The sequence below is a fragment of the Dermacentor albipictus genome, chromosome 4, assembly GCF_038994185.2.
Source record: "Dermacentor albipictus isolate Rhodes 1998 colony chromosome 4, USDA_Dalb.pri_finalv2, whole genome shotgun sequence".
NCBI classification, from domain to species: Eukaryota; Metazoa; Arthropoda; class Arachnida; order Ixodida; family Ixodidae; genus Dermacentor; species Dermacentor albipictus.
The window spans coordinates 138983254-139009306 of record NC_091824.1 but is presented as its reverse complement, the minus strand read 5'-3'; the positions used below and the strand labels follow the sequence as shown (position 1 = coordinate 139009306).

Below are 26053 nucleotides of genomic sequence, written 5' to 3'. Positions count from 1 at the left end.
GAGCACGGACACGCTAGAAGATTTATTCCAACTTATACTACGTATAAACACGACTGCCTCTAACTTTTCAATAGAAACATACCCACTTACTGCAGTCAACATAAAGTTAATTATTCAATTTTAGTTAATTGGTCAGCTGGCAGCGATTATTATGATCTCACGTTGTGTCTCCCTGACCACATAACTTATTTGCACAGAAGGGTTTGACGCATGCGCAGCAGGAGTTGACCGACGATGACTGGTCTTCCCCTTCTTCTGTCACTCTTATTATGCCCGTTGCGAACTGTATATATTTGCGCAGGCTCCAATAAAGGTGTTGTTGGCAGTCGGCGCTCGTCCTGTGTCTTCCTTGTCCGTGTTTTTTTTTGGGGGGGGGGGCGCTGTTTTACATATAAATATGAAAGTTATTTGCACAGGTGGTACTCGCGTGCCTCCCAGTGCCTAATTTTAAGAAAACCATACAGCTAGCTTAATTTTGAACCCCCTGTATATAGTCACACAAAAACCATACGCAGAACGCAATGAAAAAAACGAGAGAAATATTCAATTTTGTGATATCTCGAGGCATCTCATCTCCTTGTCAGTGAGAGCGACAGATGAGGTATTGACGCAACCGCCCTTTGAACATAAATTTGTTCCCGCTTCTATATAGAGTTGCTTTCTGAAAAGAAATAAACTGTTGGAAGTCGGTGATCTGTTCTCTCTTCTGTCCCCTCTGGTGCTCTTGCGCTGTTAGAACTTTAAAGCACGTTTTGCCAACAAATCCAATTGAGCATCATTTTTAATTTCATTTCTCGTACAACCGGCCCTTTCCAATCTCTACCGCTTGAACTGCATGCTATCGTCAATGTCATCGCAGTTTCCACCTGCCAAGGGCGCACACTTTCCTTCTGTGTCCGGAAAGAAGTGCTTTCTGAAGACGTTTGACTTCTTTTCGGTGGCTGCACACCTTCTCAACGACACGGGACAACAGTGTGCAAAATCCTGAAGGCTGAACTTGCAGAGGCAAGTACGGTTGTGCAATGGGTCTGCTGAGGCTGCGAAAGGGCTCCTATAACTTCGTCGAATTATTTTCCAATCAACCGAATTCCTCTGAAAGACCCAATCAGTTTCGTGTTATCGTGCCTGCGAGGCAGTAATCGCCCAGTTGCCCGATACACAACCTGAAAAGCTTGAACTTGCCCCTGCAGCTGCCGTGCAGAGAAGCATGTGCCCCACTGACGCACTTTCTCTGGGACATAGGTTCGCGGTTGAGCCGAAGTGTTCTCCGTCAGACCTCCTGGCTACCGTCAGGCAGTTAGGTCTCCCGGCGTCCTTCCGAGCAAGAACACAAGCGCTGCATATCACACGGTGTCGTCATCCTGAGCCGATGTAAGTCAAGTGTTTCAAAACTTCCGGTAAAACGTGTTACTTGTTTTCTAAAAGAACATTCCTTGTATGTGCTACCGGCGGACAAAGAGGGTGATTTCGCAGTAATGTCAGTTGACTTGTACCAGGATAAGGCACGACGCACGGTTTTTCCCGCTGTCGATTACCACAACACTGTTATCATTGAAAAGGATAAAGAACAAGGCCAAGGGGCAGGTTAAGACTCGAATCTGTTCTAAAGGATATGTGTAGCTCAAAGAATTATTTTCTCGAAGTTTTCTTCAATGCGAAATCCCAGAAAGTTTACATGCCTTGTAGGCTTATTTCAGAAAATGGCACGTAGCAAGAATGTGTCGCTCTCTTCTTACAGAAAAACCTTAATTGCGTAAAAGCAGGTGACACGTTTGTTGTGAAAAACTGGTGCAGTACAGCGATTTGTCAGCTCACGATGTAACGAAAGCCCGTTTGCCTTTTCAATTGAGGTCAAGGACCTTCATTATTCTTTACCTCGTGATTCACTACTTCAACGCATTGATGAACGTATTGATGAATTCGGTCCTTCCAATTTCCAGACTCAGTCTGGCATCAGTGTCAGTCGCTCTTTAGAATCACTTTGTTTTTATCGACGTAGACGTCGACGTAGATCCATTTTGGATGGTAAACCTTACCTTCAAAAAGAAGGCACGTGAATCGTATCATACATTGCTCCCATAGTCAGCGATTTGCTTTCAGCAAAACGTGACAGATCTGTGACAGATGCGGTCATTAACTCTAACGTCTTAGCTGCTTTTAGATACGTTGAAGGCTTTTTAAATTTTCTTGACAGTGACGCCACCCCGTACAAGTGTGATGATTTTATATAGTTCGGGACACAGTGCGTGCCTGTTTTAGACCCACGTGGCAATAGGCCACTCCTTCCATTCAACTCCACGCACTCTAAACTTACAAAACGTGGCATTATTGGCTCATGATTGACGCTGAAAATTGTGCCGCCATGCCACTGTCACAGGTATACTTCGCTTCTGGCGCTAACTACAAAAAGAAAAGTTATGCCGTCAAATGACGCGGTCATTTTCTCAGGAAATAAGTAACATTTTTGAGCAAAAGGAAAGCAGTTGATCTATAGAAAGGTGTTTCCATTCCATATTAAAAAAGTGCGCCTCTGCTCTAAGGATCATATAAAGGTCATAGATAAACTTCGGCTGCTCAGAATCACGTGCATCCAAACTGGCATAATTTTACGTGCACACAGCACAGGCCCACCTGCGCAATCCCGTGTGCGCGTGCGGGCGTGCGTCTAAGCGCACAGCTGCTCAGCAGGAACGCTAATGTATGCGCGAACGGCGCGAACGCGTCTCGAGTGTCCGTGTATAATTGTTATCGCAATGAAAGGAAGTGCAGTGCATCAGGTAGCGTTACTCGGGGGCAGTGAGTGAGATTCCGTCCGTTCCTCTAAGGAATCGCAAATGGCGCTTACGGTACGGTTTCTGCTTATCAGGGCATCATCGTGGTCCAAGCACCTTGCTCACTGATGATTGCTCACGTCTGTGAAAGAGGTTCAAACGGTCACGTAGGCAAACCCACTTCCTGTCCTATTGAGCGCACCCTATGATAAGATAATCCACTGAAGCGTCGGAGGTTGTCGCAGACACAATCCGGGGACATGCTCCTTTTGATGCTACACACAAGATGCCAGGCGTGTAGGCTACGCCTCTCATCATATCAGTGCCTCTTTAATCTTTAGGGGAACATACTTACACGTGGTTATACATTTTCTTTTTTTTTTTTTGAAGTCGGTATGCCCTTTCTTCTACAAGATCGTGTTATTCACGTCCGTGTAAACATATAGATTTTTGATCGAAGGGGTCGTTTATCGGTCGTCCTTTCTTTGTCTTTGTCTGCCGCTTGTTCATGATGTGAGCCGCCCTTCATGACAAAAGGTCGCAAGCAACGGACGACATTGTTATTACGCGACGTAGGCATTCAACGAACACTTGAAATACGCAGTTTGTTCCATTGTTGTCTACCACCGCAGCGCGTACCTTCACCTACAGCTACACACCTACGAAACAACGACACTTTACATTGTCGCAAAACTCACAGTTGAAGATATTTGACCTTATCGGGTCAAATATATTATCGAGTTATCGGGTGGTTGCTCAGTGGCTATGTGGCTATGTAGAAACCGTTAGAACGACATACGGACAAGAAACTCTTCGCAAAAACCTGCCAAGGCTACATAATAAATTACAAAACGAAACCAATGGATTGTAAAATACCTGTTTTAAAGCTTTGTATAGCTATTTCTGCCTGCACTAGATTGTTTCCCTGGCTTTCGCAAATTTTTCCTTATCGAAACTAACTAGTCCCATTGTACAGATTCTATTCTTGGTTGTTCGTTTGGTTAGTTTGTATGAGAAATGTTATTGTTACAGCTTGTGTTTTGATTATCTTTTTCGCCCTCGTGTTTTTTCAACAGTTGCGATACCGTTATGCCTATCATTGCTTTTTTTTTTGTCCCTATTGGTTGGAGATGTTTTATACTATCCTCTTGTTAGAGCACATCTTTCTTTCTTTTTTCTTCATTTGCTTCGCATGGTTCGCCATGCTCAATTTTGTGTAAATGGCATTTGTAAACAATGATGTGCTGCCTTTGTGTTTGCTAACGCCGCGCAAACGCCAATGCGGGGGCCTGCGGCTTCGTCAAGCTCTCCATGTGGCAGCCTTTTCTGGATGCCCCTCGCATGATGTACTGATGCAAATAAACATCATTGTCATTGCCATATCATTGTCTAAGGTGTTGGGCTACTGAGCACGAGGTCGCGGGATCGAATGCCGGCCACGGCGGCCGCATTTCGATGGGGGCGAAATGCGAAAACCGCCGTGTACTTAGATTTAGGTGCACGTTAAAGAACCCCAGGTGCTCCAAAGTTTCCGGAGCCCTCCACTACAGCGTGCCTCATAATGAGAAAGTGGTTCTGGCAGGTAAAACCCCATAATTTTTAACTTTATCGGGAATCTCGTAGTTCGCAGACTTTAGCTAACTGTCGATCTACAATTATTTGCTGCAGTTACAACAGTGCTTGACGCTGCGCTTTTTGGATGAATCGCTGAATCAGCAGAGGCGCCCTCTCGTTAAAGAATTGAAAGAAGAATGAACCCAGAAGGAAGTGCGTCATACTCACGACGTCACATCTCAAGCCACGCTCTCCTGTCACGACCGCTATGCGAGTGACAAATCGCTATAGCTCGCACATCAGAGCTCCGCAAGCTAACCCGAACGCACTTTTCTACGTTTTGTTCATCGCTTCTTTCGCCAACTTTCTCGCAGCACTAATCTATCATTTTTTTTTATTGTTTCATGCGTTTCGCGACAATTGGCGCCTGCCACAACACGCAGCGAACCACAATCCGGACTATGTACCAAAGCGCCTGCCCCTGGTGTGTCGTGTTCTCTGCACGGCGTTATACTTTCCGGCGCTGCTTCTCCGTTAAGCTGTAGTGCTTCACCAACACGCGCGCGCTGCGGCAGCTGCACGCGTTCTTTGCTCGAGGGAAATTCACGACTCGCGCGCTCTCTTCACTTCTCCTCGCTTGTAAAACGTCTTTTCGCGTACGAACGGCACAGCTTTCCCACTCGCGCGGAGATCGGCGCATTGCGGGCGACGAACACCGGAAGGAAAGAGGGCTCCCTACCAATACGCGAGAGGGCGTTCACGCGTCGCAAAGGAATTGTACCTACAGGTCGCGCCGACTGCTCTGTGCCACCTTCAGCAGGGCACCTCACTGTTTGACGCGGTAGCACGGAACTTCCGCGGAGGAGAAGCAAAGACAGTGTGAGAGAGAGAGAGAGAGAGGGAGAGAGACGCCGCTGTACGAGGCCGTACGATCTTCTGCTCGCGTTCTCCGCAGACTCCGCAACAGCACCAGAAGTTGTGGCTGAAGTCTCGTGTTTCGGCGTAACAGTAACATCGCAGTCATGGCCGTGCGGTACTTCCACCCGGCCGATTACTGCGTGCTCGTGGCCGTGCTGGGCCTCTCTTCGTTCATCGGCGTCTACTTCGCCTGGAAGGACCGCCGCAGCACCAACAACAAGGAGTTCCTCGTGGGAAACAGACAGCTACAGGTGAGCGAGGACTGCGTGACATGAGCACGCCAAGCGGACTCGTTGCATGTCGTGGTACGCACCACGTTGTCTTTTCTTTTGTTGTTGTTTTTTATAATTTCGACTCGTTTATTTTTTTCACTGCTTTGTTTCGCGCGGGATACCAGACCAATTTGACTGACGCAAGACAATGTTATTTTGTGATTTTATCTCTGAGGCTCTTGGTACGCTCGACGGTCACTTATTAAAACATATTTCTTGTCATAAAATGTGGTTGTTGCCGGCATATATTTCGCGGATTCCCTGCCTCTTTTGCGTCTTTGCCTTTTTTTTTTCTCCTATATTAAAGTACTAGTTTGTAGCTGATAACAAAAGAGAAACAAAAGCTTCGCTAGTGTTGTACGCTAATGTCGCATTATTAGCAGCCTCCCATAGGCAAGAACAGAAGAGAAGAAAATAATTTTAATGAAAGCTTGTTGTACATGCGCATTCACAACCACCTGCAAATGTTTCGGGGTACTAAATGTGCGAAAAGAGAGTTTAATTTCGTCACAACCTATCCATAAGATGCGATTATTGTACGCAGAAGTATCGACTGTTCTTTTTGTTTCGAAGGCGACTGCACCTGCTTCAACGCTATTTCCTTTGTCTTTTTTTTTTTCTCGTATCTCGAGCTCCTGAGAAATATCTAGTTGGGAGCACGCATCAAGGCCTCGATTGCTCGAACAACTGCTGCTTAGCCTATAACTGTGAAAAACTGTGCTCTACTACTGGTACGCGTGGATGTTACGCGTTAGTGATCACGGGCTCGAAACGCTATCTTCGGAGTGCCTTTTATATTGCTAGCGAATATCTCCGGCTGTCGTTATTTAGATGCTGCTGGACAAGTTGGCGCCTTTTCTCAACATTGTGCATTGCGAAGTAGCTTCTTCGTCTGCCACACTTGATGATTTTGACTCTTCGTGGCACGTGACGCATTTTCTAGGGGCGGAGCCCCTCCGGCATTCTCGTCTCAACTTATGAGAAGAAAAATGCAGAGACAATGTAAAAAAGATGGCGGCGAATTAATGATTGACGCAACGCGAACACACAACCAAAAATAAGAAAGTTCCGGAAACACAGAACACAGGCGCTAATATCTTTATTAACGGGCCGCAAGCTATACGCATAATACTGTTCGGTGCGTTTTCAATATGATAGTTATTTCTATGTGGAAGACGCCATGTCTACATCAGACAGAGTTATACAGACGTTTGTGAAACGCTGCGAAATCAGGTGAATAAAATAAATAAGCTGAGCTCTCACTTAGCTTGCGCTAAAGAATAGCATGTCCTACGCCGGACCCGTCTGAATCTGCATTCGCGAGGCAGAAGTTTCCAAATTCCGGCACCTTTCGGTTTATACCGAATTGGAATAATTCAGCATAAAAAGAAATTCTCAACAGTGTGCATTGCTAAGTAGCTTCTTCGTCTGCCACACTTGATGATTTTGACTCTTCGTGGCGCGTGACGCATTTTCGAGGGGCGGAGCCTCTCCGGCATTCTCGTCTCAACTTATGAGAAGGAAAATGTAGAGGCAATGTGAAAAAGATGGCGGCGAATTAATCCCTTGGCTATGATTCTCGACGTTAATGAATGCAACCAGCACTCTAGTTTATTATGATGAGCATGTAACTGCTGATATGTTTTATATTGTTATGATTATTATTATGAAGAGCAGCACATATACAGTGACACATACCCAGAGACCCAAGCTGCCGTGATAGTAAAACGGTTAGCTCCGGACATAAATAGATAGCGGAAAGTTCGTGATCTGCCCTATCAATGTTGGTCGCATTTACGCGTATACAGGTATACAAAAGAAGCATTACTGGCGGGTAAACTTCAGAAGGCTCCCAATATGTATACGTAAAAGCGGTTTAATTTAACAGAATTCGTTTATAGCTATTCTAATCAGCGCATTTGATGGCGGCAGTTGATTAAACGGAGCGATGTGACTGTAGACTACGCTAGCATGAACTCGACAAATCCGGGTCTAGTCAGCATGTCAGGCCGAAATGCAGTCGTCGGCTTCCTGTAAACGCAAGCAGGTCGGGCCAAGCGAGCGTCGAGGCGAGTTCTATGACCCCGCCATGCGAATCGACCTACAGTCCTATAGGTCATCGAATCGGCTATTGGTCACTATCGACCTATAGGTCGACTATCTATAGGTCGGTATATCTATAGGTCTATATCGGTATAGGTCGGTGTATCTATAGGTCGATAGGTATATCTATCGAACTATAGGTCGACTATCTATAGGTCATGCGAATCGACTATAGGTCGACCGCAGGTCGACCTATAGTCGATTCGCTCGCGTCGAGTCCACGTAGACGTCACGTGACAGATGAGGAATGCAGCGGCAAGTGCCCCTCAAAGGGGGGCAACGTACGTGCGCGGATGCCGCTGGCCTATTCCTGGTTTTCCTCTTTTGGTGCGCCAAGTTCCAGTGACACCGATGTCTGTGATCCACGGGGCCACATTTGGCTTTTCCTCGCCCGTCTCAGCGTCTCAAAATCCCCGGTTCAAACAATTTGTGCTGCGAGCTGGCTTCTTCGTCGGCCGCACTTGACGATGTTGGCCCTTCGTGGCGTGTGGTGCGTGACTGTGACCTGCTCGTTGGTACCAGGCGCGTCACGCGTTCTCGCGGGGCACAACCTCTCCAGCATTCTCAATTTTGAGCATTGCTTGACGCGCTGGAAAAGCGTTGTAGGGAAAGATGCATGGAATGCCAATGTGTTTTGCGATGGATGCCAAGGGTGGAGGCTACAAAATAGGTGATAGTTCAGGACTGACCAGTGAAACAGCGCAAGGAACACGACGACACAAACCGCGTCTGTGTTGCCTCTTCTTGGTTTATGTTAGTATTCACCTCCTCGCAACGTAATCTGCGCAATCCCGATAAACTTGAGTTTTTCCAGCACGGACTGTTTTCGACACTACTGCCGCTTGCTTGCTTGCGCGTGTGCTTGCGTACGTGTGTGTGCGCGTGTGGGTGTGTCCATGTGTGTGTGTGCGTGTGTGTGTGTGTGTCGATGTGTGTGTGCGTGTGTGTGTGCGCGTGCGTGCGTGTGCGCGTGTGTGCATGTGTGTGTGTCCATGTGTGTGTGTGTGTGTGTGCGTGTGCGTGCGTGCGTGTGTGCGCGTGTGTGTGCGTCCGTGCGCGTGTGTGCGCGTGTGTGCGTGTGTGTATGTGTGTGTATGTGTGTGTCCGTGTGTCCGTGTGTGTGTGTGTGTGTGTGTGTGTGTGTGTGTGTGTGTTTGTGTGTTTGTGTGTGTGTTTGTGTGTGTGTTTGTGTGTGTGTTTGTGTGTGTTTGTGTGTGTTTGTGTGTGTGTTTGTGTGTTTGTGTGTGTGTGTTTGTGTGTCGTTAGATACTGCAGCCCGTATGACTAATTCGCTGGTAGAGAAGGCTCGTCTTAACGTTCGGCCTCCTTCAAGCGGCATGGTCGCAAGTTTATAGTCCATTAAAAGCAGGATGGACCGCGAGGACAGGGTGACAAATGCTGGTCTGTTGTCCTTCCTGTCCGTATTTGTTTTATTGCTCTATAAACGTGTGACCTTGTTGACGAAACACGGCAAGTAGTGCGTGGCCGAGGCAATCGGTCCTTGATCTCACTATCTCTGATGCTTTTCTGAAACATTCGGCACGTTGCGGCGCTCATAGTCGCGATAGTGCGCTCTATAGTCGAGGCGCCCTGTTGTGATAGAACGAAGCACTGAAAACAAACGTGCATCGATAGCTGCGCTTCTTTCTTTTCGAATTCCCAGACAGCGATAAAGAAGAAGAAAGGCGGGGAGATTAATCAGAACTAAAAATCAGCTTTGCTACCCTACACTGGGGAAGCAAGAAGGCGACGTAGAAATATGAGAAAGGAAGCTAGTAATAGGGAGAGTCAGCTATTAGAGACACGCAGTCACCGCTGGCAACGGTCACGACCTCAACACAGCATCACGTGCAGCACGACGAAAACCGATTCAGGCTACAACCGCCGGTACAGGTCTGCTGTCGTTAAAAAACTGTAGCAGCCTTTGAACTGCTCAGTGGCCGACCAGGAAGGCCACGGTGTAGAGAACCGGTCTAATCTGAACACCCTCGACGTCTCTAATGTGCACTCTCGTTTAATTGAACGGGCGTTTTCGTATTCCTCGCGCGCAAAAATCGCTGTTGCTGTCGGGAATCGAACCCGAGGCCTAAAATATGTTTTATTGCTCGAAGTAGTCCGTAATGTCTCTCGGCTTCTTGCTCCTGCAGCGCGACTCAACCGGCGCGCGGTGACAAGTTGCGACATGTTTAAACCCTGCCTCGGCATTGGACAGAAAGGCAAAGTAAAGTTCTGAAAAGTGAAGCTAAGCTAAAGCATCTTCAAACTAGGGGAAGCATATAGCTCCGCCTTCTGAATTTCATGCTTTCAATCCTTCTATAGTAACCGCCACGCGCATGAGGGGATGCCGGCGGGGATCGAATGAACCGAAGCGGCATGCTTTCGTGTTCGAACTAATACGAGCTTTTTTTCCGTAGTCAATGCATGCTTTCTCGCAACTAGTTTACAGCGCGATCAAATTAGGCGAAAAGTCGAATTAAGAGAGGTCGAGATAACGATAGTCAACTGCATCTGACAGTGAGAAAACGCCTAACTTATCAAGCACGCCTCATCCATGACAAGGCATTAATCAGAAAATTACGCTCAAATTCAGCATTTAGGTTCACATGAGCTAAAAAAAGAAATATTTGCAGATCAACGCACATGTTGACATTTATGGTACGCGGAGCTTTAACGACGCAGTTAAGTCCTATGCAACTACATGTGGCGGGAACAATTGGTATTTATATCCTATGCAACGTGCACTCTCGTGCATCGGGAGGTGAAATCGTTCGAGGAATGGTTCCAGCCACAATTTAAGGTAAAAGGTATTTTTTGTTTAATAACTCCACACCGATGGGAATAAAGATATCTTAATCACTACGAAGCTTGGCATGTGACGCTTCCATAACGATCCCCGCTTTGTCTCTTTACTTTCCCCCTTTTTACGAATAGGCGTCTATAGTCACTATTTCAGTGTACTTTCTCTCTTTCTTTCTGTGTTAATGCACCCCGCAAGTAATAAGCGTAATCTCGTGCAACGTTTGTATTTACGCACTACTGTAAGCTACAGCTGCTACAATAACGTGCCAACTTAGGCAGGTTGGTGCATGTCGGAAGAAAACGGAAGACAGACGACAAGTGCTTGTCGTCTGTCTCAGTCACGTCCCCTTGTCCAACGCTGCCAATCGTTTTCTTCAGCTGCTACAAGCATACACGTAGAATTTACGATGAGAAAGAAACAACAGTTAACTTAAGCGACATTGGTCCGTACTCTCTCGTCGCGTTTCAAGATCATTCTGTCGAATTGCTTTTATTCTTTCTCTACTCTTTCTAGGTAATTATTTTTTTTTCTACTCTTCAGAAGAGCGCTATTGTTGCCCGAGCAGTTGTGCAGGTTGTTTATAAGGTTTCTTCGCTTTGTGCATTGACATTAAGGCAGCAATTATACCACTAATTGACTTGGACGAATAAAACAAGTGTCATCTGTGTAGAGAGCTTGGGCTGAAGTTTAATATTTGCCGGGAATCAAGTACAGTCTCTACGAATTCAGTCATGGCATGTGTGCATTCGCGCCCGCGATCAGTCAACTGTACATGCGCTGTCCGTTGCGAGAACTGCCTCTAGCCAGTTGACGGTGATTACGCCCTTTTAAGTACTAACTGCAAAGGTCACGCAATAAATTTGTTCGAGCACCACAAGCAGTGTCGAGTTTGTTCTCTCCAGTGTCCTAGAAAGCAAAGCAGAAAACAAGTCCTCTCTTCTTGCCCCAATAAAGAACCCAGGGTAACCTTCCTTCATTTGTGGAAACCGTTGCCTTTTCTTCTTTTGAAAGAAAGTAAATGTTAACAAACCGGAACGAGTCATCGCGGCACAAAAGCCAGCACGTTCGACAGGTGCCACTTTAACCCGTTATATTTTGTGAAGAAAACAAAGAGGAAACATGTTATGGCGCCCACATATTGCCCGACATAAGCGGACTTCCATCCAAATTTTTTTTCAAAAATTGGAACCGGAGTTCTTTATTTTTTCAGATCGAGTTTTTTTTTAATGCTTGTTTAACTATTTCTGTCTTCTCGTGTGTTCCATATAGGAAGATAATATTCTACATAAATGTTGCCAAACGAACGTTCTATGTGTGACGCGTTTTTCAAGTTTTTGTATGAAATAGAAAGCGCGTCCAGACGCATAAAAGTTACAAATTTTTTTTATCATTTGGGCCAGGCACGTACCCAGGGGGGGGCCCGGGGGGGCCCGGGCCCCCCCCGAAATCAAGTGGCATACCCCCCCCCCCCCCCCCCTCCCAACCCACGCCACCACTCCTCACATATTTCTAAAGCGCCGCCAGATCAATGTTGAGACTTGGCAGCTATTAATCGGTCAGCATTATGCTGCCTGTTTGGGCTGATCCTGGGACCAGGAAAGGGATGCGGCTGTTACTGAGCCGGTCTGAACTCTCGTGGAACGAGTTGCGGCCGGAGAAAACGCCAATTGCGTTTAACTTATCCCTTTGCTTCATTATTTCCTTGAGTTACGGCTCGCCGCGAGGCTGCCAGATGCCTGCAACCATATACACGTGATATGGGTTAGATAAGGTGGGAAATAAAATAATGTTAAAGTGAGTCCATCATGAAATCATGCTATAACCCTTAAACCCATAAGCAACATGACTGTCGCTCATTACCTCGTCTGCTTTTCCCTAATTGTATAGCACTTTTCGTGCAAAATTGGCAACTGGAAACAAAAATCGCAAGGAGTTGAGAAATTAAGCGATCTACCAAGGGAGAGAGCCAAGGCAACAACCAAACTGCAAGGAAAAGCGAAAAATATAAAAAAGTTGACCGCTGTTTATGAGAGTATTTATGCATCATCTTTTTATTTAAAAAGGAAGTAGAGAAAACGCTGCCTGATATGGAGTTCAATTACTTGCTTTGAATGACGCTTCTACAGTTATCGGTCAAATGGCCTCACGTAGCCACTTCTCTGCTGTGCATATGTGGGTGTTTTCCTAACCTTTCGCGGTGAGCGCAGTACATCTAGAATCGCAGAGTCCTGCGCTCTACGTGGTTGTGTGGGACTGGCAGCCGCACAGCGTTACGTCAAAACTGTCAAAACTGATCAACAATGCGAAAATAACTGATATTCGAAACTATAACATGAGAAAGACTGAAGAAGCTGTAAAAAATGAACGCAGCCTGAAATCAGTAAAAAAGAAACCTGGCTTGGGACAAACCATGATGTATGCACTAAAAGATAACGTCATCAGCAATCTCAAAGATATAGTAAAAGCAGCGGAAAAATTCTAAGCTGACCTGTATACAGTGCTCAGAGGAATCACGATACCTCACTTAGAAACAGTAATGAACAGGGTATAGAAACCCTCCTATAACTAGCGATGAGGTCAGAAGGGCCCTGCAAGAAATGAAATGATGAAGAGTGCGGGAGGAGAAGGTGGAATAACAGTCGATTTAATCAAAGATGGAGGAGACATAATGCTTGGAAAACTGGCGGCTCTTTATACGAAGTGTCTATCGACTGCAAGGGTCCCAGAAAACTGGAAGAATGCAGACATTATAATAATCTACAAAAAAGGAGACGTTAAAGAATTGAAAAAGTATAGGACCATTAGCTTGCTCCCAGTATTATATAAAATATTTACCAAAATAATCTCCAATAGAATAGGGCAACACTGGATTTTGTCAACCAAGGGAACAGGCTGGCTTCAGGAAGAGATACCTTACAATGGAGCGCATCCATGTCATCACTCAGCTTATCGCGAAATCCGCAGAGTACAGTAAGCCTCTCTACGTGGGTTATATAGATTACGAAAAGGCATTTGATTCAGTAGAGATACCAGCAGTCATAGAGGCACTACGCAATCAAGGAGTACAGAACGCTCACGCAAAAAGCTTGGAAAATATTGCTACATGCGTGTGGTATTTGTTTGTTTGAACGAGGCGCGTGGGCGCCATCACTCCAGAAAAGAGGAGGAAGAACGAACTGGGCTTGCGGTGTGAATCTAACCGGTCAGCGCTGCAACCGTTGTTGTAAATATAATCTGTAAATAGCTTCTCGTCTTACTGACTCGTCCTTTGCGTAAGAATATCTACAGAGGTTCTACAGCTACCTTAATTCTACACAAGAAAAGCAGGGAGATACCTATATAGAAAGGGGCCATACAGGGAGACACAATTTCTCCAAAGCTGTTCACTGCGTGCTTAGAAGAATTCAAGCTATTAAACTGGGAAGGCTTAGGAGTAAAGATCGACGGCAAATATCTCAGCAACCTTCGATTTGCCGATGACATTGTTCTATTCAACAACAATGCAGACGAGTTACAACAAATGATTGGAGACCTTAACTGAGAGAGTGTAAGAGTGGGGTTGAATATTAATTTGCAGAAGGTGAAGATAATGATAAATAGTCGGGCAAAGGAACAAGACATCAGGATCGCCAGTCGGCCTCCAGAGACTGTGAAGGAGATCGTTTATCTAGGTCAATTAATCACAGGGAACCCTGATCATTAGAAGGAAATTCACAGAAGAATAAAACTAGGTTGGATCGCATACGGCAGACATTGCCAGCTCCTGACTGGAAGCTTACCATTATTATTGAAAAGTAAGGTGTGCACTCAGTGCATTTTGCCAGTGCTGACATATGGGGCAGAGACTTGAGAGCAAGTTAAGGTCCGCGCAAAGAGCGATCGAACGAAGATTGCTAGGCATAACGTTAAGAGAGAGAAAGAGAGCGGTTTGGATCAGAGAGCGGACGGGTATAGAAGATATTCTGATTGACATCAAGGGGAAAAAATGTAGCTGGGCAGGTCATGTAATCCGCAGATTAGATAAGCGTTGGACTATTAGGGTTGCAGAATGGGTACCAAGATAAGGGAAGCGCAGTAGAAGACGGCAGAAAACTATAGATGGTGCGATGAAATTAGGAAATTCGCGGGTGCTAGTTGGAATCGGGTGGCGGCAGGACAGGGGTAATTGGAGATCCCAGGGAGACGCCTTCGTCCTGTAGTGGACATAAAACAGTATGATGATGATGATGATGATGATGATGATGATGATGATGATGGAGGTGGTGGGCCCCCCCCCGAAAAAAAATCCTGGGTACGTGCCTGATTTGGGCCATGTTTGGAAATTTCTAACATTTCTTTTTCGTTTGCGGACAGCATAAAGAAACGTGAGAACTAATCTACTGCGAAGCATATTAAAATGAGCAGAAAGGATTTTCGACACAACGTTCTTGGTTTGCATTCAATTCGGCCGTAAAATCGGAAAATACTGCGGTAAGCAACAGGAAGACGCTCTCGCCGCAACCTTCACATATTTTTTTTTTTTTGGCTTGCTGGGAAGGCTTTCCGGTAATAAAACTTTCCTTAATAAAATTTTCGGTTCCGCGCAGTTTGGATATTCCTACATGACATAGAAAACAACCAGACAAAACAAAAATATCAAGCGGACATGGGCGTTTGAGCTCAAGTGGAACACCCCAATATAGAATCTGCTTTCGTCGCATAGAACGAATGCTATCCTCAAGTCAGGTGGGTAAAATCAAATTTCCATTGGTATTAATATCCCGTGTGCGTCATGAACGGAATGTTCGAAGGCGAACGCTTGCTCGCATAAAGATGGATGCCTTCGTCACCTGACTTTAGATGTGCGCCTATAACACGTGCGCTATCCTAATTAATGCTTCAGCTACTAACTACTGTTTTGCGATGGAAAAAAAATAGAAGGAAATGAACTTAACATTACTATTGACTGCCTCTGTCTTTCTCTTTTCTTTTTTTTTTTCTTTTTAGTTGCACAAGGGCCAAATGTGGCCAGTACTAAGTGCACGTATAAAAATCGTGACCAATTTCATTTTCTGTATGTCGCGATAAGGTCGGAGCACGTTGACAGCCTCAGCGAACCAAAAAGACACGCAGATCTAACGCATTATTGGAGCCTAAATGAGGCGAAGCTTGTTCGAGTTAGAGAGGTAGCAACATTAGCGGATGACACGAGCACAGCCTTGTCGCCTGTAGCTTGCTGTTACGTAGCTGCCTGCGTCACGACGATGAAGCCAATCGTTCTATGATGCTTGTCGAGGGGAAAATGTCGACGAGAGCTGCGCGTGGCACCCGGAAGTACGCCGCATGTCTAAATGCATTTCAGTCTTGTACATCGCTTATGTCACAGTGGCTCATCTATTCCGGCCGCATTTGCAGCGGCACATACCCCCTGCCGAAGTTGCCCGTTCAAGCACGTAGCCAGTGGGACAAGTTGTCTATTGGGCAGCACAGTAGCTGTCAGCGAGTTTCTATATCAGGACCAGGGGCACATCCCAGGAGCACATTCCAGGGGCACATCCGAGTTAATTAGGTTGTCTACTAGGTGACCATCTACAAGCCACCTGCAAGCTGTCAATACGTACGTATCAGTACAGAAGAGGTCAACAAACAATGACACGAAGGACAGCATAGGAAAAATTATTTGCAGTTTCTAATTGCATTAAACAAATGATAAATACGTGGAAATGAAAGTGCATGAAAAAAGATCACTGGATGCAGGTGGGATACGAACCCACGTCTTCACGTCGCGCATGCGATGCTTTTACCAAATGAGCTACCGCGGCGTCGTTTTCCTATCCACTTTCTGAGATATTTATGTCTGTCTGCTAGTACTAACACTGGGAGTGTTAGCCAGCGCCATCACTCACGACTGTGGCAGTGGAAGTAGAACATCTTCTCTACCGCTGGCACCACGTAGAACGTGAACTTTTTGTGAAAATGTCTAAACGGTTCACTTTTACCCGACATCCGACCCCTGTGAAAGCCGCTATTTCTTCTTTTTTTCTTTCTATTCATATTGTTCTCTAGTCTACAGCTTCTTATGTGTGCATTCATAGGGAGGAGGGGAGGGGGAAAGTATGCATGTGTGTGTTTAGCTACAATTTTGGGATATCGGTCTTTCTTCACTAGACAAACATCCCATACCATCACTATTAATAAACAACACAGTACATCTATACACCGCAGGGCAGCGATCACAACTAAACGCAGCGAAGCGTTTGTGAGGCCCGTGGTATGAGAGCAGCGTAATACCGTGGAGTTTCGCGGGAAAAAATTTAACTCTGACCTAACTATACTTGCTTTTCAAAGCTCATCCGAAAGCAACGAGTGCTCTCCCATACACGTAACCACTGTAACGGTCTAGAAGGAATTGGTTCTTGGAAGCCAGAAAAAAATTCCGCCGAGTATCGCGAGCGCAACTTCATCTCGCGCGCGATAAAAGACTTTTAGTTTAGCGTACGCTATACGCTGTAAAATAGCGTACGCTAAGCAGCGCACGTTTTCTACAATTTTAGTTGGCCGACGATATCTTCGAATCTCTGAGGCCATATTCCGTCGTTGCGGCTATTTCGCGCCTGTAGCGATAGGTGGCGCTGACATCTCAAACGTTTCTTTCGTTAGGTTTTGACTCGTTCGAAACGAGAAGCGATCTCGAAAACACCACGAAGTTATCCATAATACTCTGTCGTCGAAGCGGCCTGAGACTAAGCGAAAGCCGTTTACACAGTCATTTGCTAGGAACGAAGTGCATTTTACAAAAGCAACGCCAAATTCAATTCGAAGCGGGCAGCCGGGATCGCCGCCATGTTTCCCGCAAACTCCGCAAACCCCGCAAAAACGCCAACGCTAACTCGTTTGCGTTGCGTACGCCCGCTATACCCGCTATTTCGTTTAGCGTTCAGCGCATGCGCAGTGACGACCCGCTATTTTTTAGCGTACGCAATGGAATAGCGTACGCTATACTAAAACTGTCTAAAATATAATGTGCTTCCTGCACGATACTGTTCACCCTGCAAGCGAAATGCAGAAAGCGGACGTGCTTCCTTAGCTTCCGCTTGCGCCGATTTTCTTCGCTTGTAAATGGGCGCCTCCAGTAAGCAAAACGTATCAGCAGGAAGGGTTTGTGAGGTCTCCGGAGTCTATATTTGGTGCGCCAATAAAGCGCACTTAAATATATAGGCACCCACTTTCTCATTAAAAAAGAAGAGGAACCAGACTTATCAAGTTTACCTGTTCGTCTTATCGCTCCCGCATAAACAAGACTTCACATTGTATGGATACAACCGGCCTATTATTGTAGAATGAGAGGCAACTTAGTGCTGTTTCGCCCGTGTCAAATCGTCCGACGGCTGCAGATGTTCAGATGCATCGTATCAAAAACGCAAATGAATGAATGAATTAAAATTTTATTTAATGAGCTTCTTCAGCACATGCGCCGGATGGAAGTGGTCCCAACGTCACAGGAGCCCATACGATGCTCTCGCCGCCGGCCCCGTGGTTACGAGCCGCAAACGTTCCACACTTGATGATTTGCGAGCATAAGGTCAAAGTATCAATTCTACCCGTCGCCATTCGTCGCTTAAATGCCTCTCGTTTCGTCAACATCAGAGCGCTCACTCTCCTCGGTCAAAGTACGTCGGCATTTCATGCGTCGGTTCGTCGATGGAAGCTTTGGCACGCTCACTGACGACAGACCCGTGGCTTAATGTCTCCCTTCAGGGAGGGGGGGTTTCATAGGGCGGCGACTGGTATAGCGTGCACACAGTCACACACAGCCATACACGATATATATATATACATATATATATATATATATATATATATATATATATATATATATATATATATATATATATATATATATATATATATATATATATATATATATATATATATATATATAGTCATATTATAAGAAGCCAACAAACACTGACACCAAGGACAACATAGGGGAAATTACTTGTGCTTAATAAATGAAATAAAGAAACGATAAAGTAATGTAAATTAAAATGGATGCAAAAACAACTTGCCGCAGCTGCGGCAAGTTGTTTTTGCATTTTTCCGCAAACTTCGGGAATTTATATCTCGAAACTGGTGTAATCTTGTAAATTTGTTCCATGTTCATCCGCTTTGCGAACTCCACAGCTACAATTTGTGAATTGCAATATTGGCCATAAGGTAATTAGTTTAAAACGCTTAATTAGTGAATTTTATTTAATTAGCCTATTTTGCAACTTAACGTTTTGTGCAAGTACGCTCGGCCGCTTCGAGCAGACCAGCTCATGAACTAGAATTGTGACATCTGCCACAGGCAAATTCTAAAGATTTTTTAGTGTTCGCTGAAACACCCTGCATACGTTACGGCTATATGTTCGCGTCCACCGCATCCTAAATTCCGTTATCTGCTTCAGGCGATATAACATTCTGTTTGTTCCGAAAGTAACGCTTGATGTACTATCGTCATACATACAAACGCGAACAAATCTAAAACAAATAGAGTGTATTGTTGCGTCTCCAGGATCGACAGCATTTGCAATGGGCTCCGATACGTACGCCTGAGAGCACGCCAAAGATAGAAACTGTCTACGGAGCGATTGCATGTCGCACTCCCATATAACTATACGCGCAACGAGATTCCCATTCTTTTTCTTGTTCGCCTTTTCATTTATGCTAATGATACATTAAGCGTTACTTACAGGCTAGACGGAATAAAATAAATATGTATTTCAGCGATCGCCTATTAAGCGCCTCCTGCGAGCTGAAACAATCGCTGCACGCGCATTCTAAGTCAAAGAAGGCGCTGGCACATACCTTACGCTTGTCATATATTTGACTCCTCTTTTTAGAACACGTCTGCAGTGGCGGTAGTTGAGAAACTAAATGGGTAAGCTGTTCCTGCAACCAAGACGATATCAATTTACCTCACGCGAGCCAAGCGAGCGTGTAAAAAACACTCCAGATATTTATGGCAGCATACACTAAAGCGGTTAGGTAAAGTGTAAAATTCGGCAGTTTAATGCATTATCATATCAGTGATTCACAACTAACCTTTCCAGCTATTTCGCAATCGAAACCGCAACAAAAGGAACGTTAGGTTCAGACAGACGCAGAGTATGCCCCACTATGTGAAAAAAAGAAAAAGAAAGGAAGCTCACTTAGTAGCTTTAAGCACAGATATCCAAAATTCCATCTAACCACGCCTTGCCGGTAATGTCGCACAGAAAGCGTAACAGTCGTATCGTCTTTATCGCCCAATAATTGTTTCCTTTAAGCGTAGACCACATGCTGTGCGTCCGGGTGGTCAGTGGAGGAGGTCATTAGTGCTGTCCCCGTATTTCTGCCGCAGTGAAACGAAACCAGATTGCTGGGTCACTTTCTGTCCTTTCTACTGCCGCCAGTGTGTACACCTGCTGCACTTACACGCGAGCAGGTGCTCCCGTTACTGATAATTATTGAAGCAGTGCTTGTCCCGATTACCGAGTGCCTTCCGCGTGCATTCAGAGCGAGCTCCTTTGCACCACTGTTTGCGCAGGTGTTTCCGGTGACGATGTCGATGATGGCGAGCTTCCTGTCGGCGATCGCTATACTTGGTGTGCCTTCGGAAAGCTTCATTCATGGCGCCCAGTACATGGTCAACTTCATCGGTGTCATTGTCGGCATTGTTTTGGCAGCCCACGTGTTTCTACCCGTCTTCTACGAGATGGATATGATCAGTGTGAATCAGGTGAGGCCGCGTTGCATGGTTGCTGCCTGTGGAGGATATAGTGACAACGATGGAAATATTGAAGTCAGTCAGTCAAGAACTTTATTGAGGTCCTGAGGGGTCTAAGCCGTTGGAGATCGCACGCGGCGAGCTCCTTGGGCCGAAACCGTAGGCGACGCCCAAGTCGGGACGGGAACGTGGTGACGCTCCGCCAGTTCTTGGGCCCTCTGGACGGCCTTGAATTGCAGTTTGAGGTCCGGGCTTTTGAGGGCTTCTTCCCATTCGCGCTCACTGGAGAGAGGGCCCTCTGGTAACGCGGTACATTGCCAAAGCATGTGCGAGAGTGAGCAGTAGGGTTCTGGGCAGTCTGTGCAATTTGCCGGGATTTCTGAATTGTAGTGGCTTAATAGGCCTCGTGACGGATACGAGGCCGTTTGCAGCATTCGAAACGCGGCCGCCTGCGCGCGCTCGAGTTTGGCGTGCGGGAGCGGGTATTTCATTCTGCCTTTTCGATAGTGTGAGGTGATTTCTTGATATGTGAGTAGCGGGTCATTGAACTGAATGTCCAGCCCCTCGGAGGCCGTGGGACCGTCGCGGCGGGCAAGTTCTCGCGCACGGTCATGGGCCGTTTCATTGAGGTTGGGTTTTTGCGGGTGGATGTCCTTCCCCATGTGAGCGGGGAACCAGGAGAGGCACCGTTTGCACTCGTTTGAGCTCGCTAGTAATATATGCGCTACCTCTTTCGGTACATTGCCGCTTTCGTAAGCCCGAATTGCAGCACGCGAATCCGTGAGGACATGGGTAAATGTGGGGTCTGCCATGGCGATGGCTACGGCTATCTGTTCGGCTTTAGCGCTAGTGGTCGATTTAACCGATGCCGATGACCGTAACGTTCCGTTGCCGTCCACAACTGCTATCGCGAAAGTTGATGTATTGCCGTACTGGGCCGCGTCAACAAATGCGGTGGCTTCACGATCCGCGTCTGTGCGGTCGAGAATCGCGCGGGCGCGGGCCCGACGCCTACCCACGTTGTATAGTGGGTGGACGTTTCTGGGAAACGGTGAGACTCTGTAGTTGTCTCTAATTTCACTCGGTAGGGTAACAGCGTGTTCGAGATAGGGAGATGGGGAGACATTAGCTTCGCCTAAAATTAGTCTACCGGCTTTGGACGAGGATAGGCGGAGTATTTGCGCCATAGTCTGAGCCTCGATCACTTCGTCGATGTTGTTGTGCATGCCTAGCTGATCAACCATTGCTGTACTTGCTCTTTGTGGAATGCCCAAGACCTGTTTGATGCTCTTGCGCATGAGCGTGTTCAGTTTCGTCTTTTCTGTTTTCGTCCAGTTGTGGGCAGAGGCGACGTAATTAATATGGCTCATAAGGAACGCGTGGTATACGCGCAGTAGGTTATCTTCGCAGAGACCCTTCCTGCGCCCTGAGACTCTGTGGATGAGTCTGATCATATTTTCGGTTTTGGCGGTTAAGTGTTTGATCGAGTGTGCGTGGCATCCGGTGGCTTCGATTAGAAGCCCAAGAATGCGAATGTGGTCGACTCGCGGAATCTGTTGGCCGTCACTTGTATGTAGTGCGATCGGAAGTTCGTCTAGAGGAGTTAGGTATCGGACTCCTTGGCAAGACTTGCGATATAGTAAGAGTTCCGATTTCTTGGAAGATAGCTTCATTCCTGTCTCTAGTAGGTACTCCTCCGTGGCATCTAGGGCAGACTGTAATGCCTGCTCCATGTCTGCCAGGGAGCCTCCCGGGCTCCAGATGGTGATGTCATCTGCATATAGAGCGAAATTTACGTTCGGGATGTCTCGTAGTTTGTCTGCGAGTCCCTTCATCACTATGTTAAAGAGTAATGGAGAGATGACTGAGCCTTGCGGTGTTCCGACGGAACCCAGCGTGTAGCAGTCCGACTTAAGTTGTGAGACTCGCAGTCGGGCTTCTCTGTCTTTTAGGAAGGAGCGCACGTACTCCTGAAATCTCTGGCCGAGGCCGAGGCCTGCCACAGACTCCAATATGAAGCGGTGCGAGACGGTGTCGAATGCTCTCGTGATATCGAGGGCGAGGATGCCTCGAACGTCTCTTGTTTTAACGTCAAAGACCTGTCTTTTTAGGAGCAACATGACATCTTGCGTGGAAAGGTGGGGTCGAAACCCTACCATGTTGTGTGGGAGGAGTTCGTGTTCCTCAATGTAGCGTGACACTCGGTTTTGAATGACGTGCTCGGCTACTTTACCCACGCATGAGGTAAGAGAGATAGGGCGTAAATTGTCGAGGTTAAGTGGTTTGCCGGGTTTTGGGATAAGGACCACCGTGGCCGTGCGCCATTGCGTTGGTACCTCTCCTGTTTCCCACACGTGGTTGATGTCTTTAAGGAGTAGTGTAATGGCCTGGTCGTCTAAGTTACGTAAGATTCGGTTGGTTACCCCGTCGGGTCCTGAGGCCGATCTGCTGTTGAGGTTGTGTAGCGCCTCTCGAACTTCTGCTTCCGTGAAGGCAGCGTCTAGTTCGGGAGTGGTGTCGCACTTTATGCTCGGGTAATCGTTGGGGTGAGCGTCGCCTAATGGAAGGTAACGTTTGGCGATTTCTGCCAGGAAGGACTCTTCTGTTCCCCCTTTCGCTTTATGTAAGTGTAAAAGTCGGTCTAACGCGTGGCTGTGATTGTCCTTTGTTTGGCTGTCGTCTAACATGCGTTTCAGGAGGTTCCACTTACCTCCGGTCCGCATGCGGCCGTCGACCGCCGAACATAGTTCCTGCCATTGGAGTCTTGTGAGCTCCGTACAGTATTGTTCGATATCTCGGTTGAGTATCGCGATGCGTTTGCGCAGGCGTCTGTTGAGACGTTGTTTTCGCCATCGCGCAAGTATCGAGGCCTTGGCCTCGAGTAAGTGTGCGAGGTGAGGGTCAACCCTTGGGACCTCCAATTCCGTTTGTATGGTTTTCGTGGCTCTAGCTACGTCGCCCTTTATCGCAGAGAGGAGCTCTCCGAAGGAATCGTACGTGTTCGTGTCTTCCTTCCGTAACTGGCGGAAGCTATCCCAGTCTGTAAGGGTGAAAGACCGGGGTGGGGCCGCCGTGTTTGGTATTTCTGTGCGTATGACGAAGTGATCGCTGCCCAGGTTCTCTTGCGTATTCGTCCATGTGTAGTTTGCTACATTTCGGAGTAGCGTGAGGTCCGGCGTAGTATCGCGTTGTGTCGACGTACCCAATCTGGTGGGGAACCTGTGGTCCGTCACCAGGGTGAGGGACAGGTCGTCGATCGCGCGCGAGAGGTTGTTGCCGCTAGGCTTGATTGTGGGGTAACCCCACGACGGGTGGGGGGCGTTGAAGTCCCCTGCGATAATGAGCGGTGAGTTTCGTGCCAATGATGTGGCTTTAGTAAGGATCGCGTGGAAAGATTGTTTGTAGTGCGCGGGGGAGCTGTAGACGTTTAGTACAAAAATGCTTTGTTTTAGAAGTCGGTTAGGTACGAGCTCGATTAGGATCGCCTCGATGCGACTGTTTTTCGGAAGGACGTTATGCACGATATGCGCGAATTTTCTATTAACGAGCATGGCGATGCCTCTCCTGGCGTCCCCTCCTTTTTGGGAGACGGGGCTGTACCCTGAGAGCGTGAGGGTTTCACATAGGGTTTCTTGTAATAGTATTACGTGCGGCTTTTTGGGTTGAATTTTGAGGTACTGTTGCAGCGAGGATTTGCGTTTCGCGTAGCTAGCGCAATTCCACTGCCAAATTTCTAAGGTGTCCCGTGTCGTGTTAGCCATGATGGTTTTGCGGGGGATTTATTGGTGACGAGGGGTGCGTCGTCGTGTCCATCTGTTGTGGCTGACTAGCTTTGTTTTTAATTTTTATGGCGACTTTATTTTCGACCACCTCTACACGATTCGTTAGGATACGAATACTTTCTAGGTTCTCTCGCGTGAGGCGCAGAATTTCGCCTAGGGTGTCTTGCGGTGCATTACTCTCTTCTTCCGTCTCTGGGAGCGGAGGGGGCTTGCGTTTGGCTGTGCTAACTTTTACGTTTGTCTCCTGAGGTGGTGCTTGTTTGGGAGCTTTAAGGTTTTGAATCTCCTGTTTTGCGTCATTAAGCTGCGCTGTAAGCACTTGTATGGTGGCCCGGAGACCCGCTAGTTCCTGTCGTAGGGCTGTGACTATCTCGCTCTCATGCTCGGGCAATGAAGACCGCGTTACCTGTCTGGTAGATGAAACGTCCCGTTGCTGCTGCTGGTGATGTCTCCCTCGTACTCGGTCGGCCCACGTCAGTTCCGTGGGGCCGGATGTAGGGCGCCCCCTGGAGCAGGACCGGCTGCTGCGTCGTCCCCTGGAGCGGGAGCGGCTGCTGCGTAGGGCGCTGCGGCGCTCGGGTGACGGCGTGACCGAGCGACTCCTTGTGGTCGCTACGGGAATACCCGAGGTGGCGGCCGAGTCCTTGTGACTGGCGCCGCTTGGTCCTTGGGAGCGGCTACGGCCGCGTCGGTTGCGTCTGCGGCGGCGTCTCTGTCGAACGATGTAAGGGACCTGAAACTTGCGCTTGCAGTCCTTGTCGGCGGTGGGGTGCGGTCCGCCGCACAGGGTGCAGTGAGGGGAACACTGGTGATCTTCCGCTGGAGTTTTGATGCCACACTTCCGGCACCACGTCGTACTGGGGTTAGGGCAGACATCCGCGCGGTGACCGATGTTGCCACAGTTGTAGCAAACTTCTGTGTGTCTGCGAAAGAGTGTGCATCGAACAATGCTTGCTCCGCAGTAGATGTAATTTGGTACTTGCATTCCTTGGAAAAGGATTGTCACGGCTGTGGTGTTCTTGATTCTCTTCACCTCCAAGGCGTTGGGGTTGCGTTTCGTGACGATCAGTTCTCGGAGTTGGGAGTCGTTGAGCTCGAGGTCAATGCCTCGGACTACGCCTTTGCAGGTATCATCGGGTGGCGCCGGGTATACTGCGACCCGATACGTAGTGTCTTTCATGCGAATTTGTTGCACCGTGGCGTATGCTCTTGCATTACGTTCGCTGGGGGTGCAGATGATGAAGATATTCTGAGTTACGTTGGGGCAGATGGAGTCTTCCGTGAGGTCTTGAGGAGCCAGGGCTGCCGCCATTGCCAGGGCTTGCTCAACCTGCACTGGTGTAGATTTGGCCACGTTAAGACCGTCTCGGGGTCTCACGATTATACGGAACGTGTCCCTCGGTAGCTGAGGGAGTCTCGAGGTAGCGACGAGGCGCTGGTATGCGCTGTTCGGTCCGGCGGTGCGCTCACCGTCCCTTCGTCTGCCACGAGTACTTGAACTTGCTCCTTGTGGTTGACTGGCCTTTACCTTGCGTGATTTGCGGTTATACGCCGCAATCCAGCCCGGGTCATTCGCATCTTCCGGCGATATCGTCTCACCGGGGACGATTTCCATGGCGGCAATGACTGACTTGCGGTGTTAGGCCTAGGCCTACCCGCCTTTGAACGACGAGGTTGAGAATTCGAATGCAGAAAATGTTGAGAAAGAATCCACCCACCGAAATAAATCCGGTATCCACGGAATCCGTGTAACTTGCTGCTTTCGTTGGTACACAATTCACTTCGATTTAGCGTGAATAACCTCGTGAAATCATTGATGATATCGGGAGCCGATGTTTGCACGTCCGCACCAGTCGGCGCCCCACTACCCCATCGGAAATATTGAAGAAAACAAAATTTTCACCCCCACTGCCATCATCATCGACGGAGGGTGGGAGGGGCAGCGGTTAATCGCCTTCTTCCCCCTCTCGCCCCGAAGGAAAACTGCCAGACCAGCTTTTCAATGAAGTTTTTGCTCTCACTCGCGTTTTTACAGGAAGGTATAACATATTTCGAACCTGCTTTTGGTGTCCTTAAAACTAGTTTAGCACCTACATCATCTGTAGTATTGTGACGCATGTGTC

The 26053-nt window shown here is 47.4% G+C and overlaps 2 protein-coding genes across 3 annotated transcripts in view; one reads left to right on the top strand and one right to left on the bottom strand.

Annotated features, from left to right (window-relative positions):
* LOC135895809 (sodium-coupled monocarboxylate transporter 1-like) overlaps nt 1-26053 on the top strand; it is a 58524-nt gene that overhangs the window by 5336 nt on the left and 27135 nt on the right. The window contains exons 2-4 of one of the 2 annotated variants that reach the window (XM_065423993.1): nt 1243-1371; nt 5281-5494; nt 19969-20160. In XM_065423993.1, the coding sequence (XP_065280065.1) occupies nt 5348-5494; nt 19969-20160 (339 nt within the window). In that variant the 5' untranslated portion in view covers nt 1243-1371; nt 5281-5347. The remainder of the gene's footprint in view (nt 1-1242; nt 1372-5280; nt 5495-19968; nt 20161-26053) is intronic. The other variant, XM_065423992.1, reaches the window with a different exon arrangement.
* Nucleotides 20229-25788, bottom strand: LOC135895810 (uncharacterized). Its single transcript, XM_065423994.1, has 2 exons — nt 24337-25788; nt 20229-21922 (listed from the first exon to the last, which is right to left on the bottom strand). The coding sequence occupies exons 1-2, from the start codon at nt 25543-25545 to the stop codon at nt 21854-21856; spliced, it is 1278 nt and encodes a 425-aa protein (XP_065280066.1). The 5' UTR covers nt 25546-25788; the 3' UTR covers nt 20229-21853.